This window comes from Carcharodon carcharias, chromosome 4, assembly GCF_017639515.1.
Source record: "Carcharodon carcharias isolate sCarCar2 chromosome 4, sCarCar2.pri, whole genome shotgun sequence".
In the NCBI taxonomy this organism is placed as follows: domain Eukaryota; kingdom Metazoa; phylum Chordata; class Chondrichthyes; order Lamniformes; family Lamnidae; genus Carcharodon; species Carcharodon carcharias.
The window spans coordinates 167426928-167445012 of NC_054470.1; the positions used below are offsets into that span (position 1 = coordinate 167426928).

The 18085-nt window shown below is 46.3% G+C and overlaps 1 protein-coding gene across 2 annotated transcripts in view; it reads left to right on the plus strand.

Annotated features, from left to right (window-relative positions):
• The window catches only part of pdlim3a (PDZ and LIM domain 3a), a 96089-nt gene extending 82089 nt beyond the window's left edge, over positions 1-14000 (plus strand). For both annotated transcript variants that reach the window (XM_041185434.1, XM_041185433.1), the window contains exons 5-7: positions 6328-6461; positions 6929-7040; positions 13444-14000. In XM_041185434.1, coding sequence (XP_041041368.1) covers positions 6328-6461; positions 6929-7040; positions 13444-13639 — 442 coding nt within the window. In that variant the 3' untranslated portion in view covers positions 13640-14000. The remainder of the gene's footprint in view (positions 1-6327; positions 6462-6928; positions 7041-13443) is intronic.
• Positions 14001-18085: the final 4085 nt, after the last annotated feature.

The window sequence follows — 18085 nt, forward strand, 5'->3', positions numbered from 1 at the left end:
AAAATTCAAAGTGAAACATAAAGTGCTTTTAACTTCCTGGTTTTCTGTCTATGAGAATACTATAATATGATTGGCTGTTTACCCTGCTTGCTACATCATTGCTGCTGGATGCCTGGAGGTCACCCTGATTTGACATCAGATTGAAATTGCCATTGGGAAAGGGGAAATCAACACCGCAGAGATCACTAGCCCTTTTTGGGCAGCTTTCTTTGAGGCCAGCATCAAGCACCGTTACTTCACTGCTGACCACAAAATCCAATATTTGGACTTGTGATGCCCTGGATTGTGATTAGTGATAATGCCGGAAGTAATGGAGTTCCTCCCCTATAAATTCTCATTGGCCTGTTAAGGTTTACACTTTGCTGAAATTCACAATTTTGATAAGAAATCTTATATCTATTCTGGAGGGTTTGAGTTACACTGAAGGGAATTGAATTGTTACTTGATAGAGGGAGTGCAAGGTCCTGTGTTATTGTACAGATCACTGTTCTGAGGTTCGGAATTGGGTGATGTCATTACAACTTCATGGATAGAGGAAATCTACTTTAATATTAACCTACACACATCTGGGTTAAGAGTGTTTAGTGACATACATGGATTTCTGGAAAAAAAAATGAGTCTCACCTTAAGGCTAATCCCAAAGCATAATGGTGGAAAGTGAGTGCCTGAAATAATTACCCAGTCATTTCTGAAACATCTCCTGATTAATAAAATGTATGTTGTATTTTATATTCCTTGTTCTTTATAACTAATATTTCTGATGTTCTGTTTTTGTGGCCATACAAGATGTTTTGTAATTTTGTTCATATATGTGGTCCTAAGTAGGTAGTTCCTTTACAGGTGGATGAAATAAGTGTAGCACTCCTTTTGTGGCTGGTACCATTGACCTGTGTGAATTTGAGAGCCGCAATAAAATTTTACCCTCAATAGAACTGTCAAGGTGAAGCTTCCAAGCCAAGATTAGGCATGCTCAGTGTATCTTCCCCATACAGTTGTATCCTGAAGGCCATGTTATCGAAATACTGGTGTGCCAAATTACCATTATTGATATATTAGGTTGCTTCACTCCTCCCTGTAAGGTAAATTGAAGTTAAAGCATGAAATGTATAATTTAGAAGTTCCTTTTCTCTTCCATAATTGCCCTTGAAAGACAAGGACCACAATCTTATGGAGGCGACAGGGGCTCTTGGCCACCAGCTCAAGAGCCGTCGAGAGCCACACATCACCTCTTTTCAGGAAGGCCCGATGAATCATGTCTCATTCAGGCACTTGACAGGCCAGCGACAGATCTTACCCCGGATCAAGGACCCTGGGGGCAGAAGTTCTGCCCGCCGAGAGTGACCGGCCAATTAGAAGCCAGTAGCTCTATTGAACAACAGCGCCACCAAAGGGGCCGTGGCTGCTGATAGTATGACACCTACCCGAGGCCTAGGATTATCACTGAACCTCAAGCCAGAGATGAGTGATGGCAAGAGTGGTGGGTTGGTGGGTCACTGAGGAGGGTGCTCAGCAGCAAGGTCAGGGGTGGCTCTTGTTGCCGGGTCCCTTGATCAGGCACTAAGTGGCTTTGAATGAGCCCCGGGAACCGGAAGCAACTCTGCACAGGTTTGCTTGTTGTGTACCCTGCATGGCGAGCCCTCTGACCACGACTGGGTTAATACCAGCCAATTAGCCACTTGGGCGGGAAGGCCATCCACAGGCCTCCCATCACAGTCTTAATCGACGTAGAGGAGAGAAGGTGGCAGGGTCCCCACCCTCCATCCTCCCACCTGATTTAATGCCCCCCAACTGAAAGTCAATCATCTGTCTTGAGTAATTTTAAAAATAAAATGCTGAACATTCTTTTTAAATGTTTGCACTCCTGTGTAGCTTAGTGCTGAGGTAATGATGAGCCTTTATAAAACCTAAATAAGAGCTCAATTGGTGCACTGTGCCCTCTATTGGGATCAATGCTATAGGAAGGATATTGAGGCTTTAAGGAGACTAAAGTGCAGGTTTACTAGGATGTTGCCTGGGATGAAATAAAAATACAAATAGACCAATACAGCTTACAGGGCAATATAATAAACACACTTAAAATTATGAAAGGATGGGACAACATAGATTGAAGCAGGCTATTTCCAATAGTTAAGGGACCAAGAAGTGGATACAAGACTAACTGTAAGATTCTGTAAGATTCACAAATGAGAGAAGGGGAAACTTCAAACTTCTTCATAAAGACAGCTGTGAGGATGTGGAATTCAGTTCGGCCTTGATGGTCGAGGCAGAAATTATGTCAACATTCAAGAATAATTTGGATAGCTGGATGAAGGAATAAGGGAACAGGGTGATTAATTGTGATTGGAAATGCTTGCTCATGTGGAGATTAATGGATGGCTTGATCTGGTTGGACTGAGTAATGCATTTCCATGCTGTAGAGTTTGATGTATTTCAGTGTATGAACTGTGAGACCCCTGCAGGCTGCTGTAAGATGACTTTAGTGGCAGATGCAATGGATGCACTCTGTAAGTTGCAATGTCCCACAGTCAGAGCAGAATGCACTTTTCCCCTCTCTGGCAAAATCTTTTACACAAAGTAAATGTTTCAGGAATGTGCGTGCAAGTCAACAAAAGTCTTTATCCAGACAATACAGTTGGTGATATCACCCATCTCATAATATGCTGTGCTAAAGCCAGACATTGCAAGAACATATAGGCCAGTCATATATTTCTTTTGCAAGTACAAGCATAATTCAGTATTGCTGGGGGAAATAAATGACAACTTGACATTACGTGGCATGGTATATGGTACAAATTGAAGTCCAAGGAAACGTAAATTGGATGGGGTTTAAAAGGAATAGTCGATCTAGTAGTGCCGATAGTTGCATCACATACTCAGCCATGCCGTAGGTTCCCTGAGCTCATCAATTCAGTTGCATTGATCCATTCATCTCTTTAGTTTTTCAAATGACAGCTTTACCCTTTTTTGTGTCTTAAAGCACAACATATTTATCACTGGCAATAGCAACAGCCCTGGCGTAGGTTAAGAAATAATAGAGTTGTTACCATGTTGCAGATGCATTACAAGCAGGAAATAGTGTGAAGGAAATTTGGCACGAGGCTTGTGACTAATTTAAATATATATACAGTAGTGAGAGTTGTAATTATTGAGGACTTTAATTGTCCTAAGATGATAAGGCAAAATGCATGTTTCTCAATGAGTCATGTCAGAAAGAATGCAAAAGCAAAATACTGGAATGCCGGAAATCTGAAATAAAGATAGAAAATGCTAGAAATACTCAGCAGGTCTGGCAGCATCTGCTGAGAGAGCAACAGATTTAATGTTTCAGCTCTGTGACCTTTCATCGGAACTGGGAAAGGTTAGAAATGTAATAGGCTTTGAGCAATTGAAATTGGAGAAGGGTGGGGAGAAGAACAGAAGGGAAGATCTGTGACAGAGTGGAGGGCAGGAGAAATTCAATGACAAAAGGTTTTATGGTGCAAGGCCAAAGGGAGTGGGGCAAGTAAAAAAGAACAAAAGATGTGTCTAGAGGAGGTGTGGATGGCAGAATCCTGAACAGATGCTGTCACAAAGCAAAGGAAGTGAGAAACAAGAGAGAAGATAAACAGCAAATAAAAGCAAAACAAAATGGGGGCAGAGGTTATGATCTAAAATTGTTGAACTCAATGTTTAGTTCAGAAGGCTATGATGTGCTGAAAAAAGAATGCCATGCTAGGTCTGGTTCTGAATAATGAAACAGGACAAGTAAGTGAGCTGAAGTTACGAAAACATCTGTAAAATAGTCACCATAACCTATTCAGGGATAGAAGGTACTATAGCTAAATTTGCAGATGACACCAAAATAGGTGGGAACGTGAGTTGCAAGGAAGAAATAAGAAATTTACAAATGGATATGGACAGGTTAGGTGAATGGGCCAAAATTTGGCAGATGGAGTTTAACGTGGATAAGTGTGAGGTTATCCATTTTGGTCAGAAGAATAAAAAGGCGACTTATTATTTAAATGGAGAGAAACTTCAGAATGTTTCAGTGCAGAGGGATCTGGGTGTCCTCGTGCATGAATCGCTGAAAGCTAGTATGCAGGAACAGCAGGTAATAAGGAAGACAAATGGAATTTTGGCATTTATTGCTAAAGGAATAGAGTATGAAAATAGGGAAGTGTTGTTGCAACTGTACAAGGCATTGGTGAGACCGCGCCTGGAGCACTGTGCACAGTTTTGTGTAGTTGCACTGGAGACAGTTCAGAGGAGGTTCACTAGATTGATTCCAGAGATGCAGGGCTTGTCTTATGAGGAGAGCTTGAACAATTTATGCCTATACTCGCTAGAGTTTAGCAGGATGAGAGGAGGTCTAATTGAGGTATTTAAGATACTAAAGGGGATAGACGAAGTAGACGTGGAGTGGATGTTTTCCCTTCTGGGGCATTCTAGAACAAGAAGCAATAGTTTTAGACTAAGGGGTGGTAGATTTAAGGCAGAGATGAGGAGGAATTACTTTTCACAAAGGGTCATGGATCAGTAGAACTCACTACCTCAGAGTGCAGTGGATGCCGGGACACTGAATAAATTTAAGGAGGAGATAGACAGATTTTTAATTAGTAATGGGTTGAAAGGTTATGGGGAGAGGGCGGGAAATTGGAGTTGAGGCCAAAATGAGATCAGCCATGATCGTAATGAACTGGGGGGGGGGGGGGGGCAGGCCCAAGGGGCTGAATTGCCTACTTCTGCTCCTAGTTCTTATGTTCTTATGTGGAGTCAAAGATAAAGCTTTTGGCTTGCAAAGTAGCAGAGTTCAGTGTGAGGAAAAGGACCCAGCTCAGATTAATTGACTGGAAAAGAATTAACAATCAAACAATAGGTAATCATTGGGAGATGTTTATACCTGAGATGGATTGAACAAAGATTAAACACAATTAAGTGCAGGAGAAAAGCGGGAATATTAAACACTGGAATTCCACGGATAGAGAGGTCAGAACAAAAATTATTTAAATAACAATTTACTTGATAACTATAAAGAATAAAATTATAGGAAATAAGTAAAAGTATAGAACACCAAGTTTCAAAAAACGAGAATTATGGAAGTATGGAAGGAAAGCAGAAAAATTAGGATGCTGAGGGAGGATTATGTTCAGTACTTGACATTTTACTCCATTAAATTTCATCAGCTATTACTCTGCCCAATTAAAGTCTGTAATCTCTGCATGGTCTCTGGCTCCCCTAGGAGATGAAATTGGGCTTGGGTGTTAGCACAAGATGAGTAATAACCAATCAGCAGCCTGTTTAACACACCACTTGACTTGTTTTCCAACTGACTTTAATGGAAATGATTTTAATGACAGGGTTTTACACAGACTATGCTATTGCCGAAGACTAATTTCACCTCCGCAGTTTGATAGCATCTACACGTTACCAATTTGCATTGACTTGCTGAAAATAACTCTCCGTTCAACCAACAAAATTTGTACAGTGTAAAGAAGTTCCATACCATCTACAGGTTTACTGTAGTCGGTAAGGTACCAATACCGGAAAAAATGAGGTGTCAGAAAATGGAAACATCTAAGAAATGGAGATTAAAGGTAGAACCCCCTCCTCTGAGGTGAGTTTGGTCGTGGCGGTGCATTTACTCAGGCGGGAGGATGGGGACCCCACCATCTGCCCTGATTAAGTCCGCGGTGGGAAGGCCCATGAACTGCCAATTGCGACGCCTAAGTGGGCAATTGATGCCCACTTGAGGGCCTCACCCCACTGCCACTGGTAGTCATCCAGCAGCAATTCACTGTCCAGGAAGCCCAAAAAGCAAACCCCAGGCTTCCAGAGGGTTTCCCTCTTTTAAAGACACTCAAGTGCCTGACCGGAGGATCTGGCATCAGGAATGGGAGGTCCCACTGAGAGCCACCCCTGCCCTAGGTGCCGACTGCCACCCCATCCCCAGTGAACACAATTCTGCCATCACTCACCTGGGTCCCTCAGCAATCCTGGGCCTTGGATGGGTACATCCCAGTCCACTGGCGCTGCTGAACACTGCACAGCTGCCAGCCTCTGATTGGCCAGCAGCCTCTGGGGGCAGTGGTGGGGGGAGGGTGCAGGATTTTCACTCCCCAGGTCCTTGATCCCAGAGAAGGCCCGCTGTGGCCCAGTTTTCAGTGGGTCTTCCTGAAAGGAAGTGATGTGGGACTCTCGCTAAGAGCACCCATGGCCTCCATTAAATAGGAAACTGCCAAATATTATTAGAGTCTAAAAAATATTATCACTATTGTTTTGAGATTTTAAGTGGCTGTACATAGCTTAAAGAAATTCCATCTGCTTACTGTAACCTACATGTTCATATAGAACCGAACCAGCACCAGGAGTTCAAAACTCAGAGGTGTACAAGATGTTACAAGGCAACCAGGAGGAAAGAAATGAGCCAAGGCAATCCGGGTCCTTCCGAGCAATCCAGGATTACCTGGAGGCCGATGAAAGTGGTGAGCATCACTGACTCCATGTCTTTAATAGTGTTGATGCATGCTGAGCTGGTTGGACATGAAAGGGGATCCAATTGTGAAAACTCATTGAATGATAGTGTATATGTTTAATCACCAGATGACTTGGGATCTGTTCCATTTTGTGACATCAGTGGGTGAAAAGATGCTCAGGTTAAAGACATGATTCACTGTGCATATAGAGTGGAAAGGGTCCATTTCTCCTTGGGTGTGGTGACACTAGAAGGGATTGTGGAAGTAACTCATAGTATAAATCACAGATATATTACCAGCTGTCACTTTGTTTCTGTACCAAGCAAAGTTTCCACAAATGGCTGATCAGACAACAATATTCACTCCATTTACTGCAGTTAATTGTGTGCAGCTGACTCGTAGATGGTTCAATAGTGGCTATTTCAAATTTGGAATCATTTATAACCATCAATTTAATTTTCTGCCAAACGACACAGGTACTCGCCCCACGGTTACTAAAAGTGTGAGGGCTCCAGTGACAAAAGCCGGTGCTTCCATAGGAAGTGTTCAAAAGCTGCCACTGTGTGACAAGTGTGGAAATGGAATAGTGTAAGTATGTTTAAAATGGAAGAAAATTTACTGTAATAGCAACAAGGTGAATCCAGCTTGAAAGCGGGTTTTAAGCTACCTCTTGGTTACTATTTCTAACTAATGCAGAAGTTGAAAATCAGCTGAATTGCTTTGCGACATATCATTGAAATTGTAGCACAGGATGGGAGGGGCATCCATTTGCCTCTTCTTAATTTAAGCCCATCTTGAGTAATAATTTCATTAAATTCCTTTTTCTAACTAACCCCGTTTTCCTTTATTCTGAACAAAATCACCATAGTGCTGTGATTTAGCCCACTGTCCTTTCCACTCTGAGACCCACGTGCCAAACCATCCAAAACTGATGGGATGAGTGCAAGAGTCTTATGTGAAGTGAGTTTGCCAGCCTCGTGATTTGGACGTTGGTTTAGTTTTTGGAGAGAGGCTCAATTAACCATTAACAATTGTGGTTCCCACTGTTACATGGGAAGCTACCACTGTCATACAGCTTAAAGGAAGACAAATCTTTCAGTTTCTTGAATTGGATTATTATAAAACAGTCATGTGACAGAGCAGGTACTTATGTTATAACATTTTGTGCATTGAACAAAACTTAATTTTAATAGACTAACTTCTACCTTAACGGTAATGCTTAACTGCTCATTGTTCAGCATGTGGATTTTTTTCTATTCTTTCACAGGGTATGGGCATCGCTGGCTAGGCCAGCAATTTGTTGCCCATCCTTAATTGCCTTTGAAATGTCGGGGGGATGTCTTCTTCTGCCTGTTATGTGTAACATCTTCATAAATCTACCTATGAAGGGTTTACGACGTTGTCACTCATGATGCAAAGGGCAAATCTCGTCCGCTGCGATTATAACTTATAAAAGAAACACCCACACCACCTTGGTTCTTGGGGACTGTTCCCAAACTGTCAATCACTAAGAGCAGAATCTTTGCGCTCAGTGGGCGCGCGCGTGCCCGACCCGCTCGAGTCTGAAATAATGCGCATTGATGTTAGCCGAGCATCCCGAGGTCAACGTGCACCCTCCCGATATTTCGCTCGGTGGGCACGCGAGGGAGATGGAGGTGCGCCTGCCATTAATTAAGAGGCCAGTTAAGGCCATTGACACACCGGTTGTCTCCGAGTTTACGTAGCCCATGCAACTTTTCAGCCGTCGCACGGGCAAAGTGGGCAGGCAGGCAGGCTACAATTAACAAAAGCTTATTCCACAGGTGGGATAAGAAGGGCCAGTGGCATTGTCAATGTAAGTAGTAAGGAGTTTCGGATCAAACCTGCTGCTGTTGCTTCTGTGAACTGGACAGCTTCATCTTGCTTCACCGCTGCATTCTGAGCATTTCTAGACTTCATTTGAGGGCTCATTGTTGTCTTCCAGGCCCCCAGAAGATTCAGACCGTGTGGGACCTTCCATAACCCTGGTAATGGGGATTGTGGTCACCGCTGGAGGCATCTCTTCTGAGGAGGAAGAGAGGGGCAGAAGGGAGAGGAGGGCAGGTGCCCCAGTGCAACTTCCAGGGGAGGGACCTGTGGGAGAAGAGACACAGGCACGGGGGGTGGGCAGGGCCAGCTGGCAGTCCCAGGCAGAAGGGGCCACAGAAGACGGCACTATTCCGCTGCCAGGGTTTACAGAAGGCGATGCAGCTACCTCAATATGTCTGAGGTGCAATGCCAAAGGAGGCTCCGTCTCTCAAGGGAGACAGTGACCTCCATCTGTCGGATGATCAGACCTGAGATCAGCTCCAACTGTATGGCTGAACGCCCTATGCCAGTGGCTCAGGAGGTCACAGTGGCCCTCAACTTCTATGCTTCCGGCTCTTTCCAGAGCTCAATGGGGGATCTGTGTGGTGTCTCCCAATCAGTTGAACACAGTTGTGTCAAACTGGTGACCGAAGCTCATTCATTTCCCCATGGATTGGGCCAGCCAGGCTGAGCGAGCCAGAGGCTTCGTGGCCATTGCTGGCTTCCCCCGCGTCCAGGGTGCAACAGACTGTACACATGTGGCCATCAAGGCACCAGCAGGTGAGCCCGGAGCCTTCGTCAACAGGAAGGGCTTCCACTCCATGAATGTGCAGATAGTGTGTGATCACAGGATGCAGATTCTACAAGTCTGGTACCCAGGCAGCTCCCATGACGCTTATATCCTGAGACACTCCCAGGTACTGAGGCTCTTCAGTGCTCCAGCCCGACTGGATGGTTGGCTGCTGGGTGACAAGGGCTATCCCCTCAGAAGGTGGCTCATGAAGCCTCTCTCCTACCCAAGAACAGAGGCCGAGCAGCAGTACAATAGGGGCCATACCTCTACAAGGGCACTGATAGAGAGGATTATTGGTCTACTCAAGATGCATTTCTGGTGCCTGGACCATTCAGGGGGCACACAGCAATAGCCCCCAGAGCAGATGTCACTAAGAATGGTTGCATGCTGCGCTCTGCACAATCTGGCACTGGCAAGGGGGTGCCCACTGGAGAAAAAGGATGTTGACGTAGTTGCACAGGCCACAGATGATGAGTCCATTAGTGACTCCTAGGACGAGCACTGTGAGGAGAACGCTGAGTGCATGGACGCTGACCTGGGTAACCTCCAGGGAGGCAGGGACACCTGGGACACTTTGATTCAATGCTCCTTCAGCTAGACTACCAAATAAGAACCACCACCCCATGCCAGGGCTGCAGGCTCCATACTCGATCTCAGAGAGGAACACTTTCTTGGCCAATAACATACACTCTGTGGAGAGGAAGACAGTTAACGTTTCGAGTCCGTATGACTCTTCATAGAGTTCTGATGAAGAGTCATACAGACTCAAAATGTTAACTCTGCCTTCCTCTCTGCAGATGCTGTCAGACCTGCTGAGTTTTTCCAGCTATTTTTGTTTCAGATTTCCAGCATCCGCAGTATTTTGCTTTTAACGTACACTCTGTGCCTGTGCAATAAAGTTTCAGGAGACACGTCCATCATTATGTGATGGCCTACCTTGCACCTACAGAACAGATGAAGCATACTGAGGCCAATAGCACAAAATAAAATCTTGTTTAATGTTGAATGACACATTGCTGAACTAAACACTAACCAGTGTTGTTTATCTCACCATTAAAAACGTTAAAGTCAAATGGGGGATCAAAATATCACCCGTGATAAGCCTGCCTTGTGCTTAAGGTGTTATACATTTACGTTTGCCAGTGTTACGTCTAGGTGCTCCCCCTCGCTGGTACCGGCATTGGAGGCAGGCTGCTGACTCTGCTGTCCTGTTGGCCTTGTTGACCTTAGCGGTCATCCTCCGGCCAGTGGAGCCTGTACTGGCCCCACCTGGGAGGGAGCAACCAGTGCCATGGCTGGCATCTCCCTAATTGTCACAGCCTCATCAGATGCCACAGTCACTGGCAGAGGGGTAGAGAAGCTGCTGCTGTCATCCAGAGCATCCTGAGAGGAGCCTGCAGGGACTATGGGCAGCTCATGCACCAACATGAGGTTGCTTTGGACCTCCCTGCTCACCACTGGTGGATGGGCACCTAGCTGGGATACTGGGTGTCCAATCTATCTCCCACACGGACACTGACCAGCTGGGGTCAATGCCTGTGTGAGGGCTTGCAGATCTGAGTGCATCCCCAGGGACCCCTGATTCTGTCCCTGGTGGAGCCTCTCCATGAGAGCCTCTGCTTTCTCCATGGAGGAGGCATTGCGCTCCGCAGGGACTCCTCCCAAATGGAGACCATGACACATGTTCCCTCATGTATCTCCGCCAGATCCTCCCGCACACCCCGCTGGGCTTCCAGCATCTGCTGCCTAATAGACAACTCCAGAGGCCCATCATCAGCCTTTGACTGAGCATTGTCCTGGTCCCCAGCAGTCCTCCAACTCCCGGCAACCTGGGCACTCTCTGCCTCCACCTGCACCTCAAGCGAGAGCGAAATGCCCTCACCAATGTGCACCAAGATACCAGACAGTGATCTTATGCCCACCAAGGTGCTGGTATCTGCGCTGGTGCCTGCTTGACAGAGCAGGTGTGACGCAGGTGTGTGGGGAGCATGGTGCTCCTCAGGAGTCAGGGGTGGCCCTTCAGGGTCCTCAGTGTGAACGCCTGCAGGTGAACCTAAAAGGGAGAAGAAGGACATATCATTATTTAAAGTCATCACACTGTCACTGCGCATGCCAGGCATTTTGGTGAGACAACAGAGATCTGCATCATGGTGCCCTCATCTTTCCATTCACATCAATATAGAGACTACACTGCAATGGTTACAATATCCGACATTCTCACATCTGTGTACTGCACTCTTACTTTCGTCTGACACCCCAACTTCACCGCAGACGGTTGATCAAGGAGCATGCGTCTCTCAAGCTCCAGGGCCTCCTGCTCATAGTGGGTGAGGATGTGGAGGTGCGGGGGTCCCCTGCCAGTCCATGACCTCTCAATGTTGTCATGACCATTGATTAGTCCTCCCTCTACCTGCAGCACCATTGCAGTCTGGCCAACCCCATCTGAGGGGCACCTTGCAGGGTACATCTGGGTTGTGCTCCTTGAGACACAAGGCACTCAGTCCAAGCAGCCAGGACTCATCCCCTTGGCCAGCTCCGGCATCATTGACAGTTGCCACTCACACTCTAACACCCCTGAGGTCCGGGGGGAGTTGGGGATGGCCAGCCCGAACTGCTCTTCACACTGACCCATGCCAACATGGTACTCACCCTTCCCGATTGCAGCAGATCATTGAAGCGCTTCAGGCACTGCACCCATGTGCGCATCACCATGTCGTGGCTGCTCACCTGGGATGCCACCTCCTCCCATGCCTTCTTGGTGAGGTGCGGGGGCCTCCTCTTCCCGTCTCTGGGGACAAGGGTGTCCCTTCTGGCAGCCACCTCCTCCAGGAAGGCGGTGAGGTACTCGTCAGAGAAACGGGGGGGCCAACTGTCCCGCCGACCTGTCCTCCCGCCTGCCGTGTCCAACCGCACTCGAATCCATAGCGACACAGGAGATGTCCTGCCGTGGCAGCCTTCCAGGGGCTGCCTGGGCCGCCAGCCACCAGGTGCCCACCACCCGGCAGACATCATGCCCCTGCCTGCCCCTTCTTGGAGCTTCCCCAGCCACCTTTCATGCTGGGCGGGACTTAGTTGGCCTTCTGGACCTGATCACGGGCGGTGGTTGGTATCTGACCACCCCTGCCCTGCCCCACCAAGCTCACCTGCCAAGGGCAAAATTGTGCCCTAAGTAATTCAGCAATGGCCTACCCACCTTTTTTAAAAGGGGAAACTCCATTCACCAAAACTTGTTCAGTGAATTAACCTTGGGACATGAATGAAACATGGATGCTCTGGTTCTTCCTCCTCCCCACCAGCAATGACAGTAGTCAGGATATGTTGTTCAGTGGTTTGGGGTTGGAGATAATCTAACATCACAGGGGACGGGGACACTGGGGGTATTAGTGGGATAGCAGATGCCACTTAATCTCATTCCCTTTATGTCCTGGATGAACTTTAGGTGGGTATTGAGGCCACCTCTGGGCTATTCCTGGAATTCCGCCCAGCTTGGCTCCTGAAGGCCCCAAAGACTACTGTAAGAATTCTCCTGTGAGCAACGCATATGCCCTTCATTTTTATAAGCCTTGGCCTGGTCAGGTCCTCAGGTGCCCACTATAGGAAGGGCAGGGTGCTGCCCCAAGTCCTCACCAGCACGAGAGTCTCTGTTGCACTGTTTCAGGTGCTGATCAGCAGTCCCAAACATTTAAATAACCCTCTCCTTGGGAACTGGGACAGGGTCAACAGCTGGCAAAGGAGAGGGTAGAAGAATAGCTGGCAAAGGAGAAGGTAGATGAATAGCTGGCAAAGGAGAGGGTAGAAGGGTAGAAGTGCCATCCCACCACAGTTCACTCCAGACCAACCCCACCTCCTCTCCTCGACAAAACGGATCCACAAAAGGTCTAGCCTAGTACCTCTTTAAAGGTAGAAACGTTACACTTCAAAGAAAATTTTTGTATCTATTTGAATGTGTCTTAGTCCTCAAAATCATGGACCCCTCCACCACCTTTGACTTATTGCAATATTCACAAAATAAACAAAAGAATGACAAGCTACTGTATGACTGCTCATGTTCTAACTCTAATGACCTGATCTTCAGACTCCGATTATCCTGAGTAGCCAAGTTCACCAGCTGCATTTTTCACTCATGCATCCTGGGTGACTAAACATTGTTTGATTCAATTTCTCATGAGACGCGCTTCACTACTCAATTGTCCATGGGAGATCATACCCTGATTTTAGACTCTCATCCACCTATTTCATGCCTGAAAAATGGGTGCATCAATGCCCAATTGCTCCCCTAACCCCCTACAATACTTCCAGTTTCTAAATCATAAAATGGCCTCCATGCTTTGCACACTGACTTAATTATTGTAAAATAATTCTTACACACAGAGGCACAGTGGTCAAGGCTCGTGACAAGTACCGGCACCCAGAATGCTTTATCTGCTCTGACTGTGGCGTGAACCTCAAGCAGAAAGGTTACTTCTTCATAGAAGGACAACTGTACTGTGAAGCCCATGCAAGAGCACGAACGAAACCACCCGAGGGATATGATGCTGTACCTGTGTATCAAAATATGAAGGCTTAATTCTTCTGTAGAGATCTGAAATATCGGATCCATTAATATGAGAAGCCTGTCTTGTCACTGTTTTGCTGCATCTCAAAATGTGGTTAATCTTTAAATACAGTCTCCCATTGCAAGACATATTTAGAAAATGCGGCTTGTTCAATTATCCATGTTAGCAGATTGCTACCTTGTAGACCTTGCCGAAGGAAACACTGCTGTGTGCATCGGCACATTAATGCAACTAATTATATAAAAAACTTGGTTTGTATAATCACATCTGTAAAAGCTATTAAATCAATGCATTGTTAAAACACATTGTACAATGAGTTCAAATGAAATGTATGGAGCACCAGGCCTGTGAAATATACTTTAAACAAATGTTCTGGCAGACTTACAGCATGTTTTAATGGTGTTGTGATATTATTAGATCATTGGGTAGAATTTTTATTGACCTTGGCTGCAGGGAGTAATTCAGTCAGAAAGCTATGGTGAAGCCGTAGTCATGTGGCGAGCTGCTCACTGACGCCAAGAGCCTGGGATCAGGGGAGTGGGGGGGAAGGGTACATCATTTGAGGCGGTTGACAGGAAGAGAGTAGGTGATTGGGGGTAAGGCAGGGGTGGGACAATCAGCAGGGATTCGATTGGGTTGACTGCCGATCCTGGAGGTGGTGGCGATGGAAGGCAGGGAGGAATCAAGGCCTGGTTAGGTGGTGGGAAGATTGGAGGCCTTGTGGGAAACGTGGTGACAGGGTGTGATCGCAGAGGCTGCCCAGTCAGGGACCTGGATCAGCAGCAGGAGTGAAGACACCTACCTCCTGTAGCCACACCTCCATGAAGCTCCGCCATGTTCTCCATCGCCCAGGAAACCTGGCCAACAGCAGTGAAATTTCAAACAAAACATGACAGCCTCCTTATCAAATTTAAAGTACAGTCCCATCTCCATGGAGCAAGTTGGTCACCTGCCCACCTTCTGGCTTCAGTTAAAGCTGGAAATGGGTGGGTTGGAAAACAGATTCCTGAGATTTTAAACATTCCACCTGCCCAACTTAAACCCACTCAGTTTTTCAGCAAAGATGCAACCCATTGCATCAGAACACATAGGGCAAAATTTTTACCTTGGCAGGTGGGCATGCACCCGACCCACTTGAGCATGAAATGATGCACGTTGGCGTCAGCCAATTGTGCCGATGTCGACGCACAGTCGCGCGATAGTTCAGTCAGCGGGCACGTGCCGGAGTCGGCAGCATGCCCGCCGACAATTAAAAGGCCCATTAGGGTCATTAAACAACCAATTAACTTAAATTTTTCAGGTGAAAAGGCCAAGCGGCCTTTGCATTTTTTTTTGAAAACCTCAAAAAGTTTTGAAATTGAATTAACAACATGTCCCTGCTCATGTGACAGGGTCGCATGAGAGGATGTGTTTTATAACATTTTTCAATTCTTTATTATATTTTTTTTAAAATACTTCATCGCCCTAAGGCAACTCTCCACCACAGGGAGATTATGTGGCACACACTCGCGCGCATGTGTGAATGTCACGCTCACCCTCCTCCCCCTGCCTGCACAGGCAGCGCTTAGTGCTGCTGCGAATTGGCCCACCAGCGTGAAATCGCGGTCCGGCCCAGATTGTGGGACGCGGTCGGCTTCCTGACCGCCACTGTCGCCGAGCCCACCCACCAAGGGCAAAATTCTGCCCATAAATACATACATTTATGGCATTGTGCACACATTTATACAAAATACATGTTAAAGGTTTCTATCTGTTTCATTAGTTGGGATTTAACTTTCACCCAACAGCTTTAAGCAGTTGCCAGATGTTAATATATTACTATTATCAGTAGTAATAATAAAATCTATTACCTCCATACATCAAAAGTGGCTGAAAACTACTTTCCAATAAAAGATCAGATGTCACCTGCTTGAAAGGAAGGATGTTTCAATGCAATCACCTAGTTTGCTTGCATTCTTTGATATTGAGGAACAAGATGAAGTGAAGAGCATTATCTGTGCACAGGTTTATTCTAGAGCCCATGGACACTTCTACAAACCTAAACCTGGAATGGCCAAAACCTCGGGAGACACTCATAGACTCATAGACATTTACAGCACAGAAGGAGGCCATTTTGCCCATCACGTCTGCATTGGTCAACAAAGATCTGACTACACTAATCCCATTTTCCAGCACTTGGCCCTGGAGGCTATGGCAACGCAAGAATACTTCTTAAATGTTACGAGAGTTTCTGACTCAACCACCCTTTCAGACAATGAGTCCCAGACTCCCACTACCCTCTGGGTGAAAATATTTCTCCTCAACTCCCCTCTTAGCCTTCTATCTCTTACCTTAAATCTATGCCCCCTGGTTATTGACCCCTCTACTAATGGAAAGAGTGCCTTCCTATCCACGCTATCTATGCCCCTCATAATCTTATACACCTCTATCAGGTCCCCTCTCAACCTTCACTGCTCCAAGGAAAACAATTCCAGCCTACCCAATCTTTCCACATAGCGCAGACCCTCCAGCCCAGGCAGCATCCTGGTAAATCTCCTCTGCATCCTCTGCAATCACATCTTTCCTATAATGTGGTGCCCAGAACTGCACATAATGCTCCAGTTGTGGCCTATACACTTCCAGCATAACCTTCTGGCTCTTGTATTCCATGCCTCGGCTAATAAAGGCAAGTATCCATATGCCTTCTTAACCACCGTATTTACCTGCCCTGCTACCTTCAGGGATCTGTGGATATGCACACCAAGGTCCCTCTGGTCTTCAGTACTTTCCAGGGTCCTACCATTCATAGTGTAATCCCTTATCTTGTCAGCCCTCCCCAAGTGCATTACATCTGCAGGAAGCATAAGCAGCTGGCAGAATTCTGGATCAGGATTATTGATCTGCAAGCCGAAAGGCAGACACTGCACAACATAGGGCAGGGGGAGAAATAACTGGACACTTTGTTCCAGAAGACAGTCACACCTCTTAGAATAAAGTCATCTGTTTTGGTCAGCAGTGAGGGACAGGAGGATGTGCCTGTCAGTGAGGCAGGTAATGAGACCAAGCAGACAGTACTGAAGGAGCCTCAGACTTTGCAATTGTCAAACTAATTTGAGGTGCTCACAACCTGTGTGAATGAAAGTGAAGTATGCAAGGTGGATGAGCTGGCTGGCTATGGAACTGTGGTACAGGAAGCCATTCAGGCAGGGGGAGCAAAAAGGAGTGTAGTGGTAGTAGGGGATCATCTTGTCTTTCATTAATTTAGCAATTAACTAGAAGTTGCTCTTTGGGATGGGAAAAAGTAAGTTTTAGTTCAGCTTTAAAACAGGGCTCAATCAGGCTCTGCTTCCTGCCAGTTAATTGGATAACTGGCTTAAACAGGTTTTCAGAAGCAAGGTTCAGGAAGCATAAGCACAGGGTTGGTGGGGGAGAAAAAAGAATGAGATAGGAGATTCTATCATATGGGGAACAGATAGATATTCCTGTGGCCACAGACGTGACATCAGGATGGTATGTTGCCTCCCTAGTGCCAGGGTCAAGGATGTCACCGAATTGTTGCAGGACATTGTGAAGGGGGAGGGTGAACAGCCCAAGATCGTGGTCCATATCGGTACCAACTACAGAGGTAAAAAGAGGGATGAGATCCCACACGAAGAATATAGAGAGCTAGGAAATAAATTGAAAAGCAGGACCTGAAAGATAATAATCTCAGGATTACTCCCAGTGCCACATGCTAGCGAGATCAGGAATAGGAGAATAGACCAGATGAATGTGTAGCTGGAAAGATGGTGCAGGAGGGAGGTATTTAGATTCCTGAGGCATTGGGACCGATTCTGGGGAAGATGGGACCTGTAAAACCAGGACCAATATCCTCGCAGGGGTATTCGCTAGTACTGTGGGTAAGGGTTTAAACTAGAGTGGCAGGGGGATGGGAACCTGCGTGGGGAGACACACGAGATGGAAACAAAGGTAGAAATGAAAGACAGAAAAGTAAAAAGCAGAAGTGAAAGGCAGAGGAAACAGGGGCTAGCAGCAAATAGGGCCGTAGTACAATAGGGCCATGTGTAAAAATGTTGAAAAGACAAGTCTAAAGGCACTGTACCTGAATGCATGGAGTATTTGAAATAAGGTAGATGAATTAACAGCGCAAATAGATGTAAACGGGTACAATATGATTGCGTTTATGGAGACATTGCTGCAGGGTGACCAAGACTGGGAACTGAATATTCAGGGGTATTCGATATGGAGGAAGGACTGGACAGTGCCAAGACTGAACAGAAGAGGTTGGCCATCCAATGCAGAAAGAGGATGAATGATCTCATATGCGCTACCAGGGTAAGGCAACCATCCCCTTAATCTAAACTCACACAGTCACAAGCCCATCACACATTCACTGGCATTTCATTCACTGTCAGCTCAAGGGACATCACCACTCTCTGTCTCACACATACCCTCACATCTCCATCTGGATTCACCTC